The 24,406-nt window shown below is 39.3% G+C and overlaps 1 protein-coding gene across 1 annotated transcript; it reads left to right on the plus strand.

Annotated features, from left to right (window-relative positions):
* Nucleotides 1–17,239: 17,239 nt before the first annotated feature.
* On the plus strand, nt 17,240–22,646 carry stard7 (StAR related lipid transfer domain containing 7). The gene is made up of 8 exons (XM_063478654.1): nt 17,240–18,168; nt 18,414–18,577; nt 18,745–18,794; nt 19,205–19,315; nt 19,501–19,583; nt 19,690–19,789; nt 19,888–19,972; nt 20,511–22,646. Exons 1-8 carry the CDS (start codon nt 17,714–17,716, stop codon nt 20,687–20,689), a joined length of 1,227 nt encoding a protein of 408 aa, XP_063334724.1. The 5' UTR covers nt 17,240–17,713; the 3' UTR covers nt 20,690–22,646.
* The last annotated feature ends 1,760 nt before the right edge of the window (nt 22,647–24,406 follow it).

Genomic DNA, 24,406 nt, shown 5'->3' on the forward strand with positions numbered 1-24,406 from the left:
ACACGTATCTAGAACTGTCGGGGTTTGAAGCTTGTAGTGGCAATACTTCTATCTTCCTAAGTATCGCAGATGCAATGAAGTGATAAAACAAACTAAACATGGAGACCACCATCATTCCGCAGTGAACCACACCTTAAAACAGGGACAACCTGTCTGTACTACCTGTGTGTCTCTTTGTTTTGTAATAACATTTCTAAAAAATATATGCTTTTAAGTAGGTTAATGCGATCTAGATCACCACCACTCGGGTGAAAAGAAAAGATAAAAAGGAACATAACATAGTTTACAAACACAATATTATATTTTATTTTATTACCAAAGACCTATTTGCTGAAAATGTTGCATATCTCAGCATGCTGCACCTGGCAGGGCGGAGGCTTGTTGCGGTGGGGTTGCTGCTGTGGAATTTATGTAGGAGCTGCATATTTACGTCTGCTATGTTGTCTTCTCTTGGTGGGTGTGGTGCTAGACGTTGGGGATGGTGGGTAATGGCTCCTGCAGGCTTGCTTTTGTGGAGTTTTATGCTGGGTGGCATGTAGTTGGTGGGCAAATGGAAAGGTATTTCTTTCTGGACCCTTGTCTGGGCACAGTGTCTCCCCTTCCCTGCCTTGGGTGGCCTGGTTCAGTACAGAAATGCGTGGGCCTCTCCTGCCCGCTTTCTCCTTCCTTTCTCTTTCCCTTGGTCTGCTCCCTGTGCTGCGCTGGGCCGCATGATGCAAACTTGGAGTCCTTCTGCAGGATGGGTGCCTGGTCCCTGCACCCAGCCCTCTGGGATGGGGTGGTCTGTTGTGGAGTGGTGGTGGTGGTGGTGGTGGTGGTGGGGGGGGGGGGGGGTATAGGCACCTTGGCTGTGCTGGCTGGTGTCCACTGTGGCTTGGTCTTCACTGTCAGTTGTAGTCACTTGGGTTTTCTAGGCTCATGTGGATTCCTGTTACCTCCCTGGGTTGTGAATCTGGATTCTGGTGATTCAGGTGACCGATGGGAGTGGGGGTGTGCTCACAACATAAATCACCACACTCCCTGTTATTATTTCTGCTTGTTTCTTTATCCTTGCTTGAGCGTTTTGATCCTGGGTTTCATTGTCGTGTATTTGGCTCTCTTTGAAGGGAAATGAATATAAGAATAGTAACAATAGGATACTGGGGAAGATAATGTGCACGTTCACAAGGAAAGAAGGGTCAATTTCAAATTCAATAAAGGGTGCTTTCACCACTGTTATAAAGAGAGAAATTCAACCAGCATTACCACCTGTACCCAAGTATGTAATACAGATCTTTAGAGACATGATTGTGGAGCTTTGAAGCAAGTTGTGGAAATACTTCTGTCTTTCCCAGAATCAAAGATGTACAGGAGTGATAAAACAAAACATGGAAACTAGCACCATTGTGCAGTGAACCACACCTTAAAACAGGGACAAGCTGTCTGTATTGCCTGCGTGTGTCCTTTGGTTTCCTAACTTTTGTACTCAGAAAAGATTTCACAACTACTTACGAGTAATGCTATTCAGATAACCACACAGGCAGTGGCTTTTGATTTGCTGAAACTTATAACGACATCTGTATGTGCCAAAGATGAGGATGTTAACAAAGTGTTTGCATAAAATGTTGATCTATTTGCCAGTCTTTCACAGAGTGGATAACTCTTTGGATCTGTACTTAATTTCGAAAGACTCAACATCACCTCTTTCTATGCCCAGTCATCCTGAAAGTGCTACTGATATGTTGCAAATTTTAATAGGTATGCAGTACTGTGCAAAAGTTTAAGTTTACCTCGCATTTACCCCACAAGACATTCATAGAGTTTTTAAAGTTGTCTTTAGGTCACCAGATTTTCTGAAGGTCTTTCAACCTTTCTTCTTTGCATATGGTTTGGCATGACTGTTGTGTTTTTTAAGCAAATTAACAATAATCTATGAATCTCCAAAAGTTGAATCTGTTCATCTGGACGTAGCGTTTTGTGGGAGAAACGTTTCGTCACTCATCCAAGTGACTTCTTCAGTCTCGGCTGACTGCAGGTTTCCCCAACCCTTATAAACAGTACATTTGCATAATGACTGAAACCAGCCCACTGAAGGAACAATGGGCTGTGAGGTCAGTTCCTTAATCATAATTATGCAAATTCCTATGACCATTGATCAACAATCACTGACCAAAACCCACTGATCAAAGAACACTGATCAATGGCCATGAGTACCATTCACAGAGAGTTGGGGAATAATCTATGAACCATTCAAGGATTTAAAAAAGCACCTAAATCAAGGGATAAGCCAGTGTCGTTTCTACACATACCAGACAACCTAGCAAAGAGCCAATTTAAAAGACTGAGCTCCAACAGGGAGATCAGTTTGAGAACAGAAAAAACACTTCAGCACATAGCACATGAATCATCACATCTCACAACATAGAAGACATAAGCTTCGAAAGTGTTTGGAGGGGGTGGGGGGGTGAGTGCAGATCTGTGTCAGTGTAAATGCATATGTGTGCGTGTGTTCCGTGTTCAACCGAGAGAAAGTGTCCCTTCACCCGGTTAAGCAAAAGTCAACCATCTTCGATCAACGCGGATGGCCTTGAAGGATTTTCAGTTTATTAATTTATACATTACACATTAAATACATTACCGAGTTAGGATTTTGTCATCAGACTTTAGGTTGCTCATGTTGGTTTGCTAGTTTTTAAAAGCTTTAGCTTGGATAATGGTAATGGAATAGGGATCCTGGACCAACACTATTATGATGATGTAGGAACAACATAACCACCTTCCACATGTTTTGTGTTATGAATTTAAATATTAGTCTTCTACGTAAAGCAGTAAGAAAAATAATTGTGTGATTATGAGATTTTTTAATTTTTATTTTGTGGATGATTGGAGCACGAGGTTCTTCAAAAACATCTTGGCTGGTCTTATGATACTAAAGCCTCTGGGCAGCTTTTATGATTGTGATGAAAAGAGCATGCAGGGCCTTAATAATGTATTTGAACAGTTTAGCAGTGATGATTTAGATCTGTCATTTTATAAGCTAAAAGATGTTTTCGAGTTTATTTAGATATTATTCAAAAATGCAGCATATATAAACTCAAAATTGATAAAGTCTACTGTGATCTTCTTCTATTGCCTTGCTTGAATATTTTAGGACCAGGCATGCCTTTTCCCTGGGCTAAAAATGCACTGAAAGGGTTGTTTTCAAGTCGATCCAGTTTTTTAGGGCTAAGGTTGTTGATGCACTGATAAATGTGATATTTAACTGTGTAAAAAAAAAAAAACCCAAAAAAGTTAAATTCAGCACAGGAATCTCTTTATGCACTTGTACTTGTAGTAAACTCTGATCTTTTACAGGATAGAGAAGGCCTTGCTTTGTGCTTTCATGCACCAGTGCAGTCATCTTTTGTCTCTGTACCCAAATCGATCATAAAAACCTGAACATGATTCATATCAGGGATTGTGGAGGTTTCGTACTTAAAGCTAGTACCAGGAATTCTTCTGTGTGTAGTGTCACAGATGAAAGGAGGTGATAAACTACAAATGAATACCAGCATCATCAGTCAGCATGTAAATAATAAAGGGACCGTGCTTGCATAACCTCCTTTAGATTCTTGTTTTCACAATCTGTTCAGACCATGTGGTTCAAAAGTTTCACTTTCACAATTTCATGGTTTGGTAGTGTTAATGTTAAGAGCTGAATGAACACATAAAACAGCCAGTATACGACAGAATTAGCAATAAACATAAGAAGTAAATGAACTTTTGATCATTAAATTGGTCGGAGTGAAGAATGAAGTGTGCAACTCATCCTGTCTTTCTTCCTTTATTAGTTCTGTTTTCTTTTTAAATGTGAATATTTTATGGCACCACTAACACCACTGTGCTCCTGGTCAGCACATCCAAACTTGGACATTCCAAAATAAAAGTCTTCTGTTATTGGATCTTTGTTTTGTTAGTGCACCTGAAGGCATCATTGCAGCAATATGGGAGAAATGATTTCAAAACTCAGAAAATGTTCATCGTTTCCTCCATTAGCCAAAGGCTGCAGACACAGAAATGTCAGAACTGTCAGTGTCAGAATATTTAGAGTTTGTTTAATTGCTTCGACTCAAGGGAGTCAGAATGAGTTCAGAATGACTGTTTCTGGTTACAGTTAATTTGTGAGGTCTAAATCACCATCAGTAATTTTAAGTAACCCTAACCCATTACGATTAGCAAGACTTGGGAGTACATATTTCAAAACCCCAAAATGACTGTCCCAGCATCCCGACAATAAGGCTGTTCACTGATCAAATATCAAAATCACAGAGAGACACCTAATGGGATAAAACAACATCCCATTACATTAATATTTTTTTCCTCTTTTTGCCCAGACTTATCACTTTATTGACCAAGATTTGTACAAGCCTAATTGACTTTTTGTTCTAATTTTAGCTGCAAAATAATAATAATAATAAAAAAGTCTCCTCCTTCAGGAACAATTAGAATTTTCTTCCTTGCCCAAAATGGGTCAGGACTAAGGTAATGTGAAGCACACAAAATCTAGTTAGAGCTGATTCTTTCTGTCTGACTTCAGACAGCAGTACCTTGTGAATGTCTTGTGCAACCATGATATATCGAATATCTCTGTAAAGCTTGTCTTGGCTTTTTTCTGAAACCATTCTAATTTTGTCTTTAGCACAATGGAGTTATGGTTATTTAAAAAGAGCTTGAGAAATGGGCCCGCCATGGTATACACCATGAGGCAGAGGTTCCCAAAGTGTGGGGATGGCGCAGAGCCATTGCAGAGGGGGGTGGGGGGCGCTTTTTTTTATTTAAAAAAAAAAAAAAATATATATATATATGCTTGGACACTGCTAGCATAATTGACAGGTTTATGACTGTGCTTCCACACAAACGCAAAGCAGAAGCTGAAGCACCGTCAAATATGTTTCCAAACCGACTTCCCTCCAAGCCAAATACTAGAAAATATGATGAAGCATATCTTGCCTTTGGCTTCACCTGCACAAGTGCCAAGGTAGGTATCCCCGGCAGAATTAGCTTCCCCTGTGTCGGGAGCACGCGCTGACCTGTCCAAATCACGAACAAACAGTATCCCACTTTCTTGATTTTTAGTTCACAAACACTTGTTGTAATGACTAACTACTCCTGACATTTTGAAGATGTTAGCTCTTTATACAGTAAAGTTACAGTGGGATACAAATAATGTCAGGCTGATCCTGCCACAATTTGTTCCCCCTGTTCAAATCACGGACAAACTGTATCCCACAGTTGTTTATGTTTTTTTAACCCATTTTGCACAGAGAGGCATTTTTTAAAAATGTATTCATAGCAATCTTGAATATTATTACACAGGAAAAAAACAACTACACGTAAAATAATTACACCGTGACACCTCTGCCTTTCTAAATGGAGGGACAGTAACTGTGTGTGTATGTAAGCGTGTAAAACCTGAAGCTAGTAAGATTAACAGTACCATTATTTTGTCTCTATCCACCATTGTAGAAATTCATCTCATGTAAACAATAACGTGGCGCACAGTGTGATGTGAAAAAAGGCACATACCTTTGACGTTGCGCGACGAACTCCGTATTCCTCGTCCACACGTAAAGGTAAAAATTGAGTTTTCGAAAATCTCCATTTTCGGTGATTGGAAACGCCGTTTACGTGTGGACAAAAGGTGTTAAGGTGTGGACGTAGGTAGGTGTGGAAGCTGCGTTTTTCAAAATACCGGTCTAGGTGTGGACAAAGCATAAAAAAAATTACTACCGTAGTTTATTTTATTGCTGCCTGTAATTTATTGCAGTTTACTTTTAATTGTTTAATTGTTTACTAAATGTGTGTGAAATAAACAGCAATGGAGTTTGAAAACAAAATATGGGTGTGTGGTTGGAGAATGTGTTTGTGTGTTTGTGTGGTTAGGTGGTGGTGCTGGTGGGTTTAGGTGGGGGGGGGCGCGAAGATTTTCTTGTAAAACAAAGGGGGGGGGGGGCTAGCAAAAAGAGTATGGTAACCACTGCCATAAGGGTTAAGACACAAAAGTCCTTCACAGCCTTAATGAGCAACAAACACAAACACACAAGATTTTAAAGAATGTGATGAACTGAGCATGCGGTATATTTAATCTGCCTCACCCTCTTCATCAGCACTTTTGGAAGAAAAAGACATGCTGTGGTAAAGTCTTTTATTTTATTACCCTGACCTGTTTTGCTATCACTGATGTTGGGCTCCACGAAGGGAGACACAGTATTAACCTTTCGCTGGGATACTGAGATACTACAGAGTTTTGTTTTAGTTATAAGTCTGTAAAATTCAGACTACCAGAATTGTGTGGTGCACCCAATTTACAGCTTTATCTTTAACTATAAAAAAATAATTCACATAAAACATGTCTGGACGAACAGATATGCGTGGTGCAACAGCGCCACCTGGTGTATATTATTATTATTCTATTTGTTCTGCACGAATTTTCACAGCTCCCTAGTGCTAAGAGTAACTCATGAAAACAGACTAAATCCTTCCATAGAAACGTTATTAATACCTTTAATTTGATTATGCATTGTTCAAGTTTAATTCTGTTATTTTATGCATACTGTGAATTTGGTATTTAATTGCTTGTAAGTGCCTTAAAAGGTGCCTATAAATAAAATGTATCATTGTTATTATTATTATTATTATAAGTGAAAACTAACAGTGCCACCTGCTGCACATTATTATTACCATTATTTTATATAAAATCCCATTCTGGTATTCACAAAGCTTACTAGTATGAAGAGTAGCTCCTCGTGGAAATGAGATTTTCCAAAAAAAAAAAAAAATCCCCTGAAAGTTGGGAGTAAATCCTGGCAACAACAACAAAAAAAAGTTTCTAAAACTGGAAAGTGCATACCAGCGCTGTCATGCACTGCCTGATGATGCTGGTATCCATGTGCTCGTTTGCTTATTCACTTCAGTAAATCTGTGAAACTGGGATAGGAGTTCTTCTTGGTACACATATACCAAAAATTTTGACTCTGGTATGGTTTTCTATCTTATTTGTGCACAGGTACTGATAAAATATTATTTTAGTGGTGTGTGGAAACACAAAGCAATGCTTACTGTATCCTTTAATTGGCCAGAATTTACTGTGACTGGTATCATTTTTTTAAAGAGATTTTTTATTATCAGTGCATAAAGAGGTTCCATTATAGATTTAACTTGTCTAACCACAGTTAGGTGAATCAAAAACCCTTGGTCAATTTGTAAACAATCATTTTAGCAGTTTTCGGAGAAGAATGAATGATTTGTGGTCCTAAAAGATCCAGAAGCAGATGATAGCAGACCTAATAAATTTACTGTTTAGACATAGTGAAGTTATAGATGTCTAACTAAACTGGAAACATACTTTAACTCACAAAATGTTTAAAAACACAGACGTGCACGGGTAGTTTCTTATTTCCATGCTGATAGTATGCCTTGCATTTATTTACCATTGTGATATTTTTATTGGTATATTTTATCTATTTGATATAAATAAGGGGAAATTCAGCTCTCCAATCGACTGCCTCACTTCTGCCTAGACATTGAATTAAATCATATCAATAAAACAATTCAAAACAGTTGCATCACAAATGAAGTCATGTGATTTTTTTCCAGTGATGAAAAGATGTATGTTTACTTTAAAATCTGCTATTTTGTAATTTGACCAATTTGTGCTCTGCTCTGTGTCCACTTGATGGCGCAGTTTGTGGAAGTTGCCATGTTACCCTAGCATCCTGAATGCAGTGGCCGTAATGGCCATTACTGTTCTACCATTCATATTTTACGTACTGTTAGGTCCATTTATATTTGGACTGATACAAGTTTTGTTTTTTTACCTGTTCATTGAAACATGTCCTAATTATAGTCAGTTTTGTAGCTTCACACATGAGGAATATAGTCACTTCTTTTTTACTGAACCTTGTGTCACATGTTACAGGTACAGCTTTGTACATCTAAGTAACTTAGAGCCCTCTCTTCGTCTACAGTCTTACATGATGTTCCCTTCTAGCACAGCCTCAATACTCTCTCTCTCTCTCTCTCTATATATATATATATATATATATATATATATATATAGAGAGAGAGAGAGAGAGAGAGAGAGAGAGAGAGGGAGAGAGAGAGAGAGAGATATGTTGGTTACATACCACATAATCTGATAGTTTCTTTGCTAAGTGTCTGAGTGCAACAACAAGTGAGTTCACTTTAAAAAAAAGTTTCACCTACAACTAACAATCAGCAACTAACTTCCAGAAGTTTGCACTGCTGAATCCCACAAAAAGACAAATGGGCCTAAAAATAAAGCTAATTATTTATTTACCTCTCTGTACCTCTTTATTTTACTAGCTGCTGTTTAGAAACAGATTTATATAAAAACCTATTTTGTCAGACATTTATTCCTTGTTGGCTTTATCATTGCCTTCATCTTAGCCTTTTCCCTCTTTGCCAATGATGTTGCTAACTCATTTGGCACAGCCGTGGACTCACTTTGCGTCAGGCATGTATTCTAGCGACAGTGTTTGAGACCCTGGGGTCTGTGCTTCTTGGGGCCAAAGTGAGCGATTGATGTGGACATGTACAACGGCTCTGAGCACTGATGGCTTGATATTTCAGCTCAATGGTTGGTGAGTATCTGCAGCTTATCTTTGAATTTGAACTTACATTTGAACTTCAACCCTTTAGACAGAGCATTGAATGCAGAAAATGTTAAAATGCCTTGCAGTAGTGTTAGATTTTGGTGGTTGTTGAACATTTTTTTGTACTGTCTCAACTGTAGCTCTCTTAAGCTCCCCATCTCTAGAACACATTGCATTGTTGGGCCTATTATTGACTTCTTGCTGGTTGCCAAAGGCCAAAAGGGGGTCAAGTGGCTTGAACTCCAATGTACTGGCAGAGGTGGGAAGTAATGACGTACAAATACTTTGTTACTTTACTTAAGTAGAATTTTCAGGTATCTGCACTTTAACTTTTTACTTTTACTTCCTACATTTTTAAACTATTATCTGTACTTTCTACTTGTTACATTTTCAAAACGTGCTCATTACTTTAAGTTTAACAGACTCAAACAGTTATTATTTCATATCACTGCAGGCCTTCGAATGTCAAACTGATTTGAGTCTATACGGTAACACAGGAATGACAGTCCTGTTTGTGTATTACTTACCAGGTAAAAAAAGAGAAAGAGGCAAAACCGTGTGTCAAAGTCAGTTAAAATGGTCATCTAGAGACACAAAGAGCATACAGGGAGTGATATTTTTTAAGTAGCAGGTAATTTCAAATGCAGTGTTTCTATTAGCTTAACAACACACAAACTGCTTGTGTGCAGTTTGTCTCACAGTGTGTCGTTGGCTAAAGGTCCATCTACTGTATTTCACAGGGAGAGAAAAGCAAGCTTCATTCAGAGATGGAGACGATGAGAAAGAGAGGACAGGAGAGGAAGAAGAGAGGTTAGATTCGTTATGTAAGGACTGCTTAGTGGTATTTGATAAACTGGAAATGTTAAGCTTACATGTAAGTCCTCATGTTTTTAAATCAGATATTGGACCTGTACATGTGACATTATGTTTTTTCATATTGTGAAACATGCTGCAAAACAAACTGAGGCAGCCTAATTGTGTTATTTAAAGACTGCATGAAAATATTCAGTAGTTTAGTCATTTATTAATATTATTTATTATTACATTAGCAGTGTTGGGGAGTAACGGAATACATGTACCGCCGTTACGTATTTAAAATACAAAATATGAGTAACTGTATTCCGTTACAGTTACCGTTTAAAAAGGTGGTATTTAGAATACAGTTACTTTGTTGAAATAAATGGATTACACGGCGGCATTTTCCTGTTTCATATTGTGGCGGGTCAGGACTGTTTGGGTTTTGTTTGACAGCTATGCTCTGTTGTTCCAGGCGGCGTTACGGTTGCCATGGTTACAGGGTGACGCGCTCTCTCTGCGACTGTGTGTTTCCTGGGTGAGAGAGCGCCTTTTTGTTGTTGTTGTTGTGCTAAGCTAATAGGCAGAATGCTACAGGCATAGCCCTAAAGAATGTAGCCTCATGGGCAGTGTAGTCCGTGCTGCAGGGTGAATAGACTGCCATACCTGTTATGTGTCTGTGAGCGGGAGGAGGGAGAAAGAGGAGAGTGGAAAAGTACGAGCTGTCACCGAGCAGAAACGGGAGCTGGAAGCATGTAAATATAATAATAACCACTGCAGCCAAGAAGAGTGCCTGACGAGCCCAGTTGTAAGTACGCTATCAAGACTCGACTGTACACTGTGTTCGTGTTCGTAAAAAACAAAAAATATTAAAAAAAAAACAAAATGATAAAAAGGGTCCAGAGTTTGACACAAGAATTCTAATAAGAACTATTACTGAGTGAACAGTTGAGCATAAAATGATCCATGTTAAGTGTTCGTGTGACATTTTAGACCTGAGCTGTGTTGAAATTAAATAGACCATTCAAAGAGAAGAGTTGCTATGAATCATTCTCATGTAACTCTATTTAACCCTTTAACACATAGTGGTCACTACAGTGGACAGCTATTCAAAGGCTGTTTTTTGCATTTGTGTCAGTGTTGATGATATACGTGCACATAAATAACTACATTGGACACTAATGTGTCACTCCATACACATCAGTTGTCCACCTAAGTAGACATGTAAAAAAACGCTTTAAAAAGTACATGTTTGAAAAAATGAAGTTCAAAAATCTCTTTTTCATGCCTAAAGAAGAATGAAAATGCTTAAGAAAAAAATCTGGATTGAAGTTGTCATAATTCATGCATGAAAGGGTTAAGTAAAAACATTCTTTATTAAAATAAGCTGTACAGCAACCGTTAAATGAATTTAGGATTTTTTTTTTTGGGGGGGGGGGGGGTTCTGCTCTCTTTTTTGACCAATTCTCTCATTACTTTTCCACTGCTTTGTAATGCTCCTATTTGTTTTGTGTTTTTTGTACAGTTGCATGCTCCTAATGAGACAATGGATGGTGTCCTGTCCTGGGCATCACTGAAGTCCTGGAGAGTCAATGGTGTCTTCTCATAGTTCACCACCTACTATCATTAAGGCTGCTAGAATTAAGATTGTGCACAGGTACAAATATTAGTCATTGTTCTTGATCACAAAATGTGTTTTGAGCCTTTTCAGCAAAGACTATTCTTTTTAAGGATAAATAGAAATTTGAAAATCCTTTCTCTTCCTGCAGTGGTTTTTAGCATCGAACTGGCCTCAGCCTTGACTGTCATAGTTGCTTCTATCATTGGTCTTTCCCGTCTCCAACTCCAACTGCAAGGTAAGCTGGTCAAACATTGTGGTCTAAGTCTCTATTTCATTTCAGTGCTGCTATCATGGTGATCTTCAACTACAGGTCCTTCTCAAAAAATTAGCATATTGTGATAAAGTTCATTATTTCCTGTAATGTACTGATAAACATTAGACTTTCATATATTTTAGATTCATGACACACAACTGAAGTAGTTCAAGCCTTTCATTGTTTTAATATTGATGATTTTGGCATACATAACTCATGAAAACCCAAAATTCCTATCTCAAAAAATTAGCATATTTCAGCCGACCAATAAAAGAAAAGTGTTTTTAATACAAAAAAAGTCAACCTTCAAATAATTATGTTCAGTTATGCACTCAATACTTGGTCGGGAATCCTTTTGCAGAAATGACTGCTTCAATGCGGCGTGGCATGGAGGCAATCAGCCTGTGGCACTGCTGAGGTGTTATGGAGGCCCAGGATGCTTCGATAGCGGCCTTAAGATCATCCAGAGTGTTGGGTCTTGCGTCTCTCAACTTTCTCTTCACAATATCCCACAGATTCTCTATGGGGTTCAGGTCAGGAGAGTTGGCAGGCCAATTGAGCATAGTAATACCATGGTCAGTAAACCATTTACCAGTGGTTTTGGCACTGTGAGCAGGTGCCAGGTTGTGCTGAAAAATGAAATCTTCATCTCCATAAAGCTTTTCAGCAGATGGAAGCATGAAGTGCTCCAAAATCTCCTGATAGCTAGCTGCATTGACCCTGCCCTTGATAAAACACAGTGGACCAACACCAGCAGCTGACATGGCACCCCAGACCATCACTGACTGTGGGTACTTGACACTGGACTTCAGGCATTTTGGCATTTCCCTCTCCCCAGTCTTCCTCCAGACTCTGGCACCTTGATTTCCGAATGAAATGCAAAAGTTGCTTTCATCCGAAAAAAGTACTTTGGACCACTGAGCAACAGTCCAGTGCTGCTTCTCTGTAGCCCAGGTCAGGCGCTTCTGCCGCTGTTTCTGGTTCAAAAGTGGCTTGACCTGGGGAATGCGGCACCTGTAGCCCATTTCCTGCACACGCCTGTACACGGTGGCTCTGGATGTTTCTACTCCAGACTCAGTCCACTGCTTCCGCAGGTCCTCCAAGGTCTGGAATCGGTTCTTCTCCACAATCTTCCTCAGGGTCCGGTCACCTCTTCTCGTTGTGCAGCGTTTTCTGCCCCACTTTTTCCTTCCCACTGAGGTGCCTTGATACAGCACTCTGGGAACAGCCTATTCGTTCAGAAATTTCTTTCTGTGTCTTACCCTCTTGCTTGAGGGTGTCAATGATGGCCTTCTGGACAGCAGTCAGGTCGGCAGTCTTACCCATGATTGCGGTTTTGAGTAATGAACCAGGCTGGGAGTTTTTAAAAGCCTCAGTAATCTTTTGCAGGTGTTTAGAGTTGATTCGTTGATTCAGATGGTTAGGTTAATAGCTCGTTTAGAGAACCTTTTCATGATATGCTAATTTTTTGAGATAGGAATTTTGGGTTTTCATGAGTTATGTATGCCAAAATCATCAATATTAAAACAATGAAAGGCTTGAACTACTTCAGTTGTGTGTCATGAATCTAAAATATATGAAAGTCTAATGTTTATCAGTACATTACAGGAAATAATGAAATTAATCACAATATGCTAATTTTTTGAGAAGGACCTGTACATCAGCCTGTGAGCATTAGATTAAGGAGCTTTTGGGTCATGATGTTTAGACTTGATATATTGATTTTAGATTACACACCTGGTGTTCTTCTAACCAATGAACTGGGAGATGGGTTTTTCTCATCCAAGATCAAATGTGTTTTTTGGCTGTTTGTAACTCTTTTTTCTACCACATTTTACAATGTCTCTCTGTGACTCTTTGGATGATGATAAAATTGTTTTTGGGGCTGATTTTTGTTTTCATCGCTTCATATTTAAAAAAAACCCTTTAAATTGTTTAAACAGTGTTTAAACAACACTTTGTAAAACACAAGTTTTCATTATCTTTTATTATCTTCCTAACACATGTCAAACATGCAATTGTCACATCCAGATTAGTTGGAAAATGGCCTTGTAGCACACACATGAAGTTATTTGTTGTTATCTGAAATTTGGGTGTTACAAAGACACTACAGATAGAAATACTGGACATTTCTCCAGCGGATATCTTTCCAAACTGCAACAAACTACTTGAGTCCTCATCATCATCCCAGGAACTGTCATATTACTAAAAGTCTGTTCTCTACTCTCTGTGACTCTTTGGGTGATGATAAAATTGTTTTGGCAGCTGGTTTTTGTTTTCATCACTTCATATTTAAAAACACTTTAAAGTGTCTCTGATTCTGATTTATGACAAATAATGTGTATTGGTCATATATGCTAATACATGTACTTTTCCTTCCAAGAGAAGCTCAATTTTTGTGCATCATTAGTGAAGCGAAAACAGTCTCATTGAGTTTCAGGATATAATAATAAAAAGACTAGACTTTTATTACACTAGAAAGTAACAAAACACTAAGTTGCGCAAGTTAAAGAGTTGTCTGAAAAAAAACCATGTGGAGGCAAACCAGTGTAAATACATAACTGTAACTAACCTTTATCATGGAAGTTCTGTCATGTGAAAAGCAGATTTTGGATTTGTTTAAAAAAAGAGTGGCAGAACTGTGTTTAGTGTGTGTAATTTCTATAGCAACAATCATCCCGGATGTGTTCTTCTTGAAACATGCAGAACATTAAATGTAACAAATTAAGATTGACATAATGAGCTGCTCTATCCTGTGGACTAACCAACCAACTCAACGTATGATATTTGGCTTACCCTATGATGCACGTGAAGCAACTTACTGTGAGCAATAATTCACAGCCTGCAGTTACCCATGCAAACCTTGGTGAATCTTGTGATCCAAAACCTGTCAGAGACTTTAATTCCCAGACACCTCAGACTTCAGTAATCCTCATACAGTCTGAAATGGTATCTACACCACCGCCTGTTAAAAAGGAAGCACATCCAATTTTGAAACTGTTGTATGGTAACGCAACAAACGCCAGCCAGAGTAAAGATGGCAAATTTGGGGTTTCTCATAAAGAGCTTCATGACAAGGTGAAAAACATAAATGCTCTAGAAGGAGAAAAGGCTTTCTTACTCCAGGAGATAGCAGAGCTGAAAGCACATGACGAAAATCCAAAAGACATGTTGGTGCCTAAAGCACAACCCACCATATCCAGCGTGTAGCCTGCTGTCCAGCATGTCAACAACACTGGTGACTTTAATCAGTTACACCTTGGAAGAAAAGACAAAACATATAAAAAGACTACAGCAAGAAATATCTGTTCTCTTAAATGAGAGAGAGCAGCTGAAACAAAGTGTTCTCAGAAAACTGTCTGTAACACAGCAGGACGCATTAGCACAAGGTGCTGAGAATCAAGTGGAACCTGACCAGCCCCCTGCACAACCTGAAACAGCTTCAACATGTGAGTGGAAAGCTTTACTCACAAGTTCTGGGCTACTGTTCATACGGAACGTTGAAAGATCCAAGCCAAAACCTGCGGCTATGCACAAGCAAGCTTCAACAGTCACAGCACAGCAGACAGAAGACTGCAGAGACCTCTGCAGAAACTGCACCAGTGTCAGAACTTCCAGCTGTAAGTGAAGAACTTGTGTCTGCATCAAATGATCTTCAGACTCCTGTAGATCCCAGACCAGGAGAATGTGAAAGAGGATGAGAACTTTGCAGACGGTTTCATGACCAGAGTCACTAATTCATAGCAGCAAATGAAAGACTCAGAAAACACCCAAAAAGAAATCTGTGAGATGTGACTCCTATAATCTTTTCCACCTGCAAACATGAATGACTGAATAAATAAAACTGAATTGAAATTCGATTAAATTGAGTGAACAAAGAAACAACAAATAAAGGACAGAGAGACAACAAAACAATAGAAACATTAATAAAAGTTAAATGCTAATATTCTTGTCTCCATTCATGTGAATTTTTAAATGTAATAACATGTAATTACTTTCAAATTTGCAGATTTGTTAAAACACATGAAAAATTTGCAGCAGCTCTTCCAGCTGCAATCAATGGTGTTCTGTTGAAGAGGTATTATATGGCGTTATGTTTGTGCCACTATTCTGAGGGCATGTATAAAAAATTTGCAGGTGCAAGTATTGCATGTTGAGGAGAAATGTATTTTTAGTGAAGAAAAGCTAAATTTGAGAGAACAAAATTCATTGCTGCGTGCAAAAAACTGATTCCAGTGTTTGCTATTATCCATACAAGCGCACAATAGCAGCCCCTCGCCCTCAGTTTTTGCATTTGCGCTTGCTCGCAATGTGTTGCTTGCGCTCTCAACATTTCTGCCTGTGCGCGTTCAACTCTTTCTGTACACCGTTATATTTGTGCCACAAAACCAGCCAATCACAGACTTGGATGCAAAAAATCTGTGGTGCACTGGTGGAGGAACACAGAGTGGCGGAGTTTGAAATATTACCCTTTCTGATCACAAAATAAACTTTTAAGATGTTTTCAGGCGAGAATGGTGCTGTCTAAACTTCAATTATCTGCGCGATTTATCAAGACATCACATATTTGCAAAAGTGCTCTAACGTTTTCCGAGATGCCTGTTGAGAAATGTTGCGTGTCCCAAAAACGTAGGACGCGGCCTACGTTTTGGGACACAGCTTACGTGGTATGTGCACTTAAAACCGGATCGCAACAAATTGGCGCTTTCGAGAGTACGTTTGCTGATAGTAACGCCATGTGATTCAGCTAATAACACAAGGATTTCATCATTTGTGAAGCCACACTGAAAATAATCAGCAATTTGTGCATTCATGACTGGCTATAATGCTGGTAGCTTAGCTGTAGCATTTGTAGCTGAGGGCTTCAGCTTCCGGGTAACAAGGAAATTACATCATTCACTTAGATTACTGATTGGCAGCGCTAACTCGAAATTTCGAGTTATTAACTCAAAATTTTGAGAAAAGTAAGTCAACATTTTAGAACTACTAATAAGTCAAAATTTCGAGAAAGATAGCTCGAAATTTCGAGTTATGGATCCTTTTTTTTTAGTGGCGGAAACGGGCTTCCATACTTAACAGTTTGTTTGTATTTTAGGCCACTTAGAAATCATTCAAAATATCTAACTAAAAGGATGAACCATTTCTGTGTCTGTAGATAACAGACAACACAGCAAACAAAAGCAAAGAAAGAATAAAAGTGGTTGTATCAAATATTGACTTTCAACCTCGTTAGAATTAAACTTTTTTCCCTTTCCATATTGTATTTTCATGTATGACTGCACATTATTTTTTAATTTCTTTCACCTTTTCTATTTTTTTCCTAGCATAATATAAAGAAATGATGGGTGGCTTAAGACTTTTGCAAATTAATGTGTACATTTATTAAAAGTTAATGACGAGGAGTATGTTCCTCGACTTATCTGACTCCCCTGTTTGAAGTTAAAATGACTTTACTCCTCACTTGCAGTATCTCCAGGACCTCCATGTGGCCACGGACCATACTTTAGCAATCAAGTATCACCGCTCTATTAAGTCACGTTTTGCGCGTAATTTATGGTCATGGTTAGAGTCACCACTCTTACTACGACTTTTGCGCCGCTGGAGGGCGACTTGACTTCCTCTTCCTCAGACGCTCCATCTCACGAAGTACCAGCATTCCCCTTTCTATTATGCATGATTTTTACTTTCCGTAAACACTTATCCTGGACTACAGCTGCAGTTTACCTTCTCTTCACCTTTAACCCAGATCATCGCTTAAGCGCTGCAACTGAGGAGGATGGGCTTTAGTAGACACACGAAGCTGGACAACCAGACATGCTGGTGATTAAACTACTCAAAATCAAACGGAGTGTGGCCCTGTCCAATAAGAAGTGACATGAAGCAAGAAACATCCAATCACAGGGCGTATAGCGAATTGTGGGCGGGCTTAAAAAGCGCGTGCGTAAGGTAGAGAGTAGGAAGAGGAGGTCAAATGCATTGAGTGAAAACGTGAGGCTGTTTCAGGACAGATACACAGGTGGAAAGCTACAATATAACAGTTCAGTTTATAGTGAAGTTATTAGATATTATATTCAGAGGCAGGAGCGGGGGGGTTTCGGTGTATTTTAGTTTGTGCTGGTAACTTCCGCTAATTTAGAAGCTAGTGAAGAGAGATAAGGTTAGCTAATGCTAACGTTACATGTCGCTTGTTTGCAGACAACTCCGCAGCTAGTGGCACTACTAGAGTAAGTTATGAATTTTGCTTTCTATAGTTGTGCATCATTATCTGCGTAGGTAGAGAGGGAATGCGCAGTGGTAGCTCGCAGCGCATTAGCTTTGGAAACAAAGTTTGTTAGCTAACCTTGCTGCTGCACTTTGCTACTTCTGGAATTCACGTTGTCTTTGTGAACTTGTGTCACGGACACAGCTGTCATGTTTCACTCGGTGCCCCGCCGTCCGATCTGTGAGATCGGTGTAAATACAGTGAGGCTTCAGAGCAGCTGGTCATTTCGACGCACTGTCGAGGAGGGAAGGGGAAAGCTTGAGAAGCTCCCGTTGCTAGGCAGGAACGTGGGCCTGCTGCTGTCCTGGCTGCAGAGGGCAGGTGTGGGTGCCAGCGAGTCCGCGGCCTCTGGTCCCAAGAGGAAGGGTTTGCTGTCCATATTTGCGGACCATTGCGGCTTTGTGACCGGCCAGAGACTCCGGCGTGCATGCCAGGTTGGAGAGCTTTACTCCAACCTGTACTCGGAGCGCACCAAGTGGACCCTGGTTGGCAACATATGGCGCAGATTACAGAGCAAGCACGCCCCTACTGGGAAACTTGTGGCTGCCCTGGCTGGTGTCTTCATGTGGGAGAATGAGAAGATCCAAGATGAGGAAATTCAGAGGTGGGACAACTTTTTATAAATGCATATATTAATGCAAAAAAAAGAAAAAGGAATAGATGTAAAAATGCCGCTTACTCTGTTGGCACTCTCAACAAAGCAGCATTGACATTCCTGTCTTGATTCAAAATTTGAGTAAACAGTGCAGTTAAATTTATTCTTACATTTGTATGCACAGTTCAGCATTTCATTATGATCTGAATATAACCTGTAAGTAATCTAAGCTTGATATTTACATCTTTGTGAAGGTGTGGACTGGAGCTGCAGACGCTGCAGGCAGCAAAACGACTAAGTGTGTCTTCGGGGACTGCAACTGGGCAACAGGAACCTGGCTGGGAAATTGTGGTGGAAAAGACGGACTTCAGAGTGTGGAAGCGACCTATTCCCAACAGTCACCTCTACGAATATCGAGGTCAGCTAGTCACACACATGTTTAACAGAGTCTCTCATATTTGTCCAGTTTTGTCATAGAGGGAGAAATATTTGTAGCTCTAAAGGATTCTGCAGATTTTTCTTGCATTTTAAGCAGGTAATTGAAGGTACTTTGAGCTGGTCTGATTTGTTATCTTTTACTTGCAGTATTGGGCTCTTATGACGATGTCACACCAAGACAATTCTTCAATGTACAGGTATATTTAAGTTCAGTCTAATTATGTGCAATTTTGACTACCTCAAAAGTTTAAGTCGTTGAGGAAACTGCGTGAAGCTGATCACCTATTCTATTTCAGTGCTGACATACATGAGGAAATGATTAGGATGTACGATTAGGCTACACTCCTAATCCATTATTGGGGATTTAGGTGTGCAGCAATCTCTTTACTCTTGAAGTTTGACCTTCTGAACCACTGTTTACTCAAACAACCTTTTAAAATCGACACATCAAGTTTGGTTATAGATTAATATTAATTGGAGTGGGTTTTTCAGGGTGGTGGGTTTATGGGATTTTATTTATTTATTTATTTATTTATTTTTGGAATCGCATTACACATCACAGGAATGCTTTAACAACAATAACACTCTGCCTTTCCCTTCCCCCCAGTTGGACATAGAGTACAGGAAGAAGTGGGATTCTCTCGTTATCAAGCTTGAAGTGGTGGACCGAGATGCCAATACTGGCTCTGAAGTTGTGCACTGGGCTACACACTTTCCTGTGAGTTTGTAGATTGCTATTTGTTCAGCCTACCCTGCATTCACCTGTGACACTTTTTTTGTTATCAGTCAAAGTATGAATAACCTTCATTTACCTTTTGATCAAGAGCAACTGCCAACCAAGTAAGGTTAGGTTGCATTTCGTACACTCAGTTGTTATTTGATCTTGTTTGATGTCCTTCACAGTATCCCATGTATTCGAGGGACTATGTTTATGTGCGCCGCTATGATGTTGATTTCAACAACAACCTGATGATCTTGGTCTCCAGGTCAGACTTAAAGAGATGTTTGTTAATTTGTTTATTTTGGGGTGTATTTATATAATCAGACTAAATGCTGTATCTTATCTTGTGCATTGATAATCTGGCTGTGCAGAGCTGTGCAGCATCCCAGAGTACCAGAGACACAGGAATATGTGAGAGTTCATTCATACCAGTCAAAGATGGTCATTCGCCCACACAAGTCCTTTGATGAGGTTTGTGATGAATGTCATGCTGCACAGATTATTTAATTTTAAACCACTGTGTCCTTTTTTTGAAGTTGCTCAGCATAGTTTTGTTTATCTCCTCACAGAATGGATTTGATTATCTGCTGACTTACAGTGATGACCCTCAGACCGTCTTCCCCCGCTATTGTGTGAGCTGGATGGTGTCAAGTGGTGAGTACTGAAAAAGTCATACGCTAATCACGAAAGGATTAACTGAAATTTATTCAAAAAAGAATATTTAAAAATGACTAATGTTGTTCAAAGAGCTGTACAAAACACAAAATAGAGAAAGAGGATAAAGGAAACTGACTCAAATTCCAGTGAATAAATATAAGTTTTCAGTCTAGTTTTAAAAGTCTCAGTGGAAGGAGCAGATTTGACGGGGTGGGGGATGCTTTAACAAGTTTGGGGGCAAACACAGTTTAAAACAATATTTAAAAAGTTGACTACACTGTGGCAGTGCAATTTGTCATGATGTTGTTAATCAACACCATAACTAAGGGACATAAGGCAAGATTTTGACCATATTTTACATCATATTTAACCACATATATTCATATTTAATTGAATAATACTACATTTTGTAGAAGTCTGGACAGAAATGTAGCGATCTAAAATGTAAAATTTAGTTTTCAGAGAGAGTGGTCCATCATGTTATGCCTTTTCCAGCCTGATTTTGAGAATGTTCTCCCTCTTAAAACCTGTCCAGGTATGCCCGATTTTCTGGATAAACTGCACACTGCTGCCCTGCGGGCCAAGAACTTGGAAGTGGGAATTCAAGACTACACGAGTGTCATTAAATCCAGTGACACAAACAGGCCGTCAAGCCAGGAGCGCCTCACTGGAGAAAACGCCCATACAGGTGGTTCTGGACAGATCTACGCTTGAAATGGAGATTTCATAGAGAGCAGAGGTTTTCTTGGTGTGTTTTCACTTGCACTCGAGACAGGAAAAATAACCCTCCAACCCCAAACTTAGGGGTAGATTAGAAGAACTGAAAATGAAAGGTGCGATCTATGTTAGTGGCACGTGTCCATCCATAGACATGTTTATGCTGTTTATAGAGGAGATGTCACAAGAACGATGGACTACATTAGTGACGGCGTTGTTGTCACTGGAGAAAATGTTGCAATGCAAGTTGTCGTTCAGACTGCTGGTTTTGGCATTTTTCTTCTTCAGCCAGTCAATGCCACCTGATGTTTTCCTGCAATTGTACAGTTGAGCCAAATTTCCTAACCGTAGACATGTTTTTGCCAAACACACAGTTTTACTCATTTTAATGTTTAATGGCTTGTCTTATGTTTTTAGACAAAGCTTGACTTTAAACTCTATTCAGACCCGCCAGTGGGCTCACGACTGTATTAGCGTCTTTAGTGTGATTTCAACAAGTTGTGGCGGAAATGAGTATGACATAGAACTGCAACTACACCCGGCTTGGACATTTTTACTAAGAAGTTGACGCTTGGTCAAATTATGCGTTAAGAGAAGAACTGAGGCCCCCTGCTGGGAATTTAAAGCAAGTGGTTTTCGATTTGTTTGAAGCATGACAGATGACAAGTTAAATTATGAGTTTGGCCGAAAAATGATACAATTACTGAATTTAAAAATAAAGCTTTTCGTTTGCTATCGACATTAGTTTACTATCCGCCCTGTTGAGGTATCAGACGGTCCGTCTCACTGTGTTCCTGCGAGTGTTTAAAGCTTCCAGCCTTCTGAAGATAAACCAGTCCTTCAGCATTAGGGGCATAGTGTCTTATAACAACCATATAAATCCTCAGATACAGTGGTGTAAAGTTTTAGGTATTTGTGCCACATCCCAAGCCATTTGCATTTCATGTGATAGTCTTTTTTTGTTTTTGTTTTTTTTAAGAGGTGGTCCAATTTCAGTTCAGAACTTATTTTGTTACTGTTGGGTTCATCAACACAGTTTGCACTCCTGGAGGTCTGGATATTTCTGTGTTGCTGTAGATCTTGTATACTCTAAAAGTCACATCTGGAGGACTGGATTTTTTTTTTTTTTTTTTTTTTTTTGTGTGTGTGTGTGTGTGTCAATGGGTGCAGTGAGATTCACGGCTTTCTCCTAAATTTTGATGCTACCGTTTTGTTCTCGTGTGTCCTACTGAAACTCCTTTGAATTCATCCTTCCAAGTCACCCTTGCATGCAGGGGGTGCTATGAATGTACAAATAGCAGCACATGCCACAGAATATATAACATCGCCTAACGAAGTACACTGTTTACAGACTGGCACAAGAATCGTGAAATAATTTATGTTGTAAAAAAAACCCTCACATCTTGTAGCGCAAGCTTGTGCTATAACTTCCATAAATGGTACATTTGAGTGAATCGGCTAATTCTGTATGGTGGTTTCCACTTGTGTGAGGGAGGTCCTGTGTGTGGATACGCGTATGCTCCCAGTGTATCAAAAGTGTGTGTAATTATATTCTGTTGTGAAGTGTTTTCCTGCTGTTTGTGTTTTTAACAATGGCAGTGTAAGATGAGATACTCTTCATGGGTTGACTGTGCAAATTGACTCTCATTATAACCCAATTAAACAGTATGTCATACTTGCTAATGTTTAACTTGTGTGTGTATGTAACATTTGAATGATCTGATAACTGAAGACACCTCTGTGCCACCTGCAGTATTTAAAACCAGTTTTCACATCTTATTTTTGTTTTGCAGGTAACTTTTTTTTCTCTCTCCATTGTTAAACTATTTTAGGAACAGAAAGAGGGGAAAAGTGTTGGTTATGAGCAGGTGCACTTGTAATCCATGTGATTTCAAATTAATTTCTGAAATGGAAGAAACATTAATCTGATGAAATAAACAGTCCTTTATGTGTATCATTGTGGGTTCAACTTTTGATGCAGAAAGCATTGGCTTTGACTTGTGCTGCTCGGGGACATGATTGATTAGCATAGTGTTTGTACTGAAGGGCCACCGTCGTCCAGTCTAATGGGATAATCTGTAAATCCAATAGGCTGTCTGGTCAGACGGTCTGTGACACTCTGCACATATAAGCTTTACTGCACACACACTGTTTAATTTGTCTGCTCTGGATAACACTCACTGCTATGTCTATGCTGACTATTGATTCTTTGCAGATAATCAGCACAGTGTACTACTTTAGCATCAAATATTTATAAGTGTTAAAATAGCTGCATGTCATTTATAAAAGATATCTGCCAGTTTTGTCTTAAGTGCTTGACTTGAAGTTACCTTCACATCTTTTTAGGTTCATGAAGACCTTTTACCTCTCATCCAAGAAGCTTCTTCAGTACTAAAACTGATGATGAGTCCCAGGTGCAATTAATGAGCACTTAAATCTGATAGGTTTATGTATAATAGTATTGAATGAGTTCATGTGGCTGAAGTTTGTGAAGGTGATAATTGGACAATGTGACGTAGCATTTTCCAATTGATACCTTGGGTCCATCCGTTAAAAGTCCCAGTGACCATAACCTAAAAGTCAGAGGTTTCTTAGATAATTTCTGAAAATTACCAATGCTTTCCAAATTTAATCCATAGCTGCATTTAAGAGGATGCTTTTTTTTCTTATCTTTGTGATGTGTTCATGGTGCAGATGTAAATAAAAGGTGCAGTCCCTGTACAGAAGAAGAGAGGAGACAACTTAAACAGAGTAGTCTTTTTTTCAAGTGGCAGGAAATTTGAAATGCAGCTTTTCAAAGTTTCTTACTAAATAACAGCAAACATAATTTCTGCACAGTTTGTCACAAAAAAGTTTTCTGCTAGCTAATGTGCAGTTGCTGTATTTCTCAGAGAGAGAGACCTTAATGGGCACAACAGATGTTTTTGCAAAACATCTTGCAACCTTTAATTCGACTGACTTAATCCACAGAAAGCAGCAGCACAGGTCAGCTGCTGCTTTTATAGGTGACTGATCAGTCTACTCAGAGAAAGATCTACTGGAACTCCAAATAAGCTATTATGTCACTTATTAAGTAATTCTGCTCCTCACATTGCACTATAGCACTCTGTTTGACCTCTACCTGTCAAATCAATCTTTAACCTTTTGTAGGGTCGATCCCAACATCAGTTGCCTCAATGTCCTTTATAGTTTAGATTAAAGACCCTACAATAATAGGGAGAACACTCCAACAATCAGAGGACCCCCTATGAATAAAGATTTTGCAACAGTGGGAAGGAAAAATAACCTCGCTTTTTCAACAGGAAGTAATCTCCAGTAGCGCCAGAATCGTGGAGGGGCAGCCGTCTGCCGTGACCATTTATGAATGCATTGAGGGGAGGGAAAAGAGGCGAAAAAGGGACACACACACACAAAGAAGGGTCACAGAGGTTGAAACACTTGGGAAGGGATCTCTGGATTGCATTGTAGGTGGCTGATAGCTGGTGTTGTAGCACACCAGTTCTCTTCAGTGATGATCTTTCACTTTGGCTGTTGATGTCCTCCTTTACTCCTTTCTCAAACCATCTGTCTTTGTCCAAAATGGGAACATTCGGATTCTCACAAGAGCGTCCCCTCTCCTTTAAGTGCAGACGTACCACTGGCTCTTATTCTGATGAGGTGTTTCTTCTTTGCATCTCTGGAGTGGATGTTTGGTCTTTCATATGTACAAGCACT

This window comes from Pelmatolapia mariae, linkage group LG7 (genome assembly GCF_036321145.2).
Source record: "Pelmatolapia mariae isolate MD_Pm_ZW linkage group LG7, Pm_UMD_F_2, whole genome shotgun sequence".
NCBI lineage: Eukaryota > Metazoa > Chordata > Actinopteri > Cichliformes > Cichlidae > Pelmatolapia > Pelmatolapia mariae.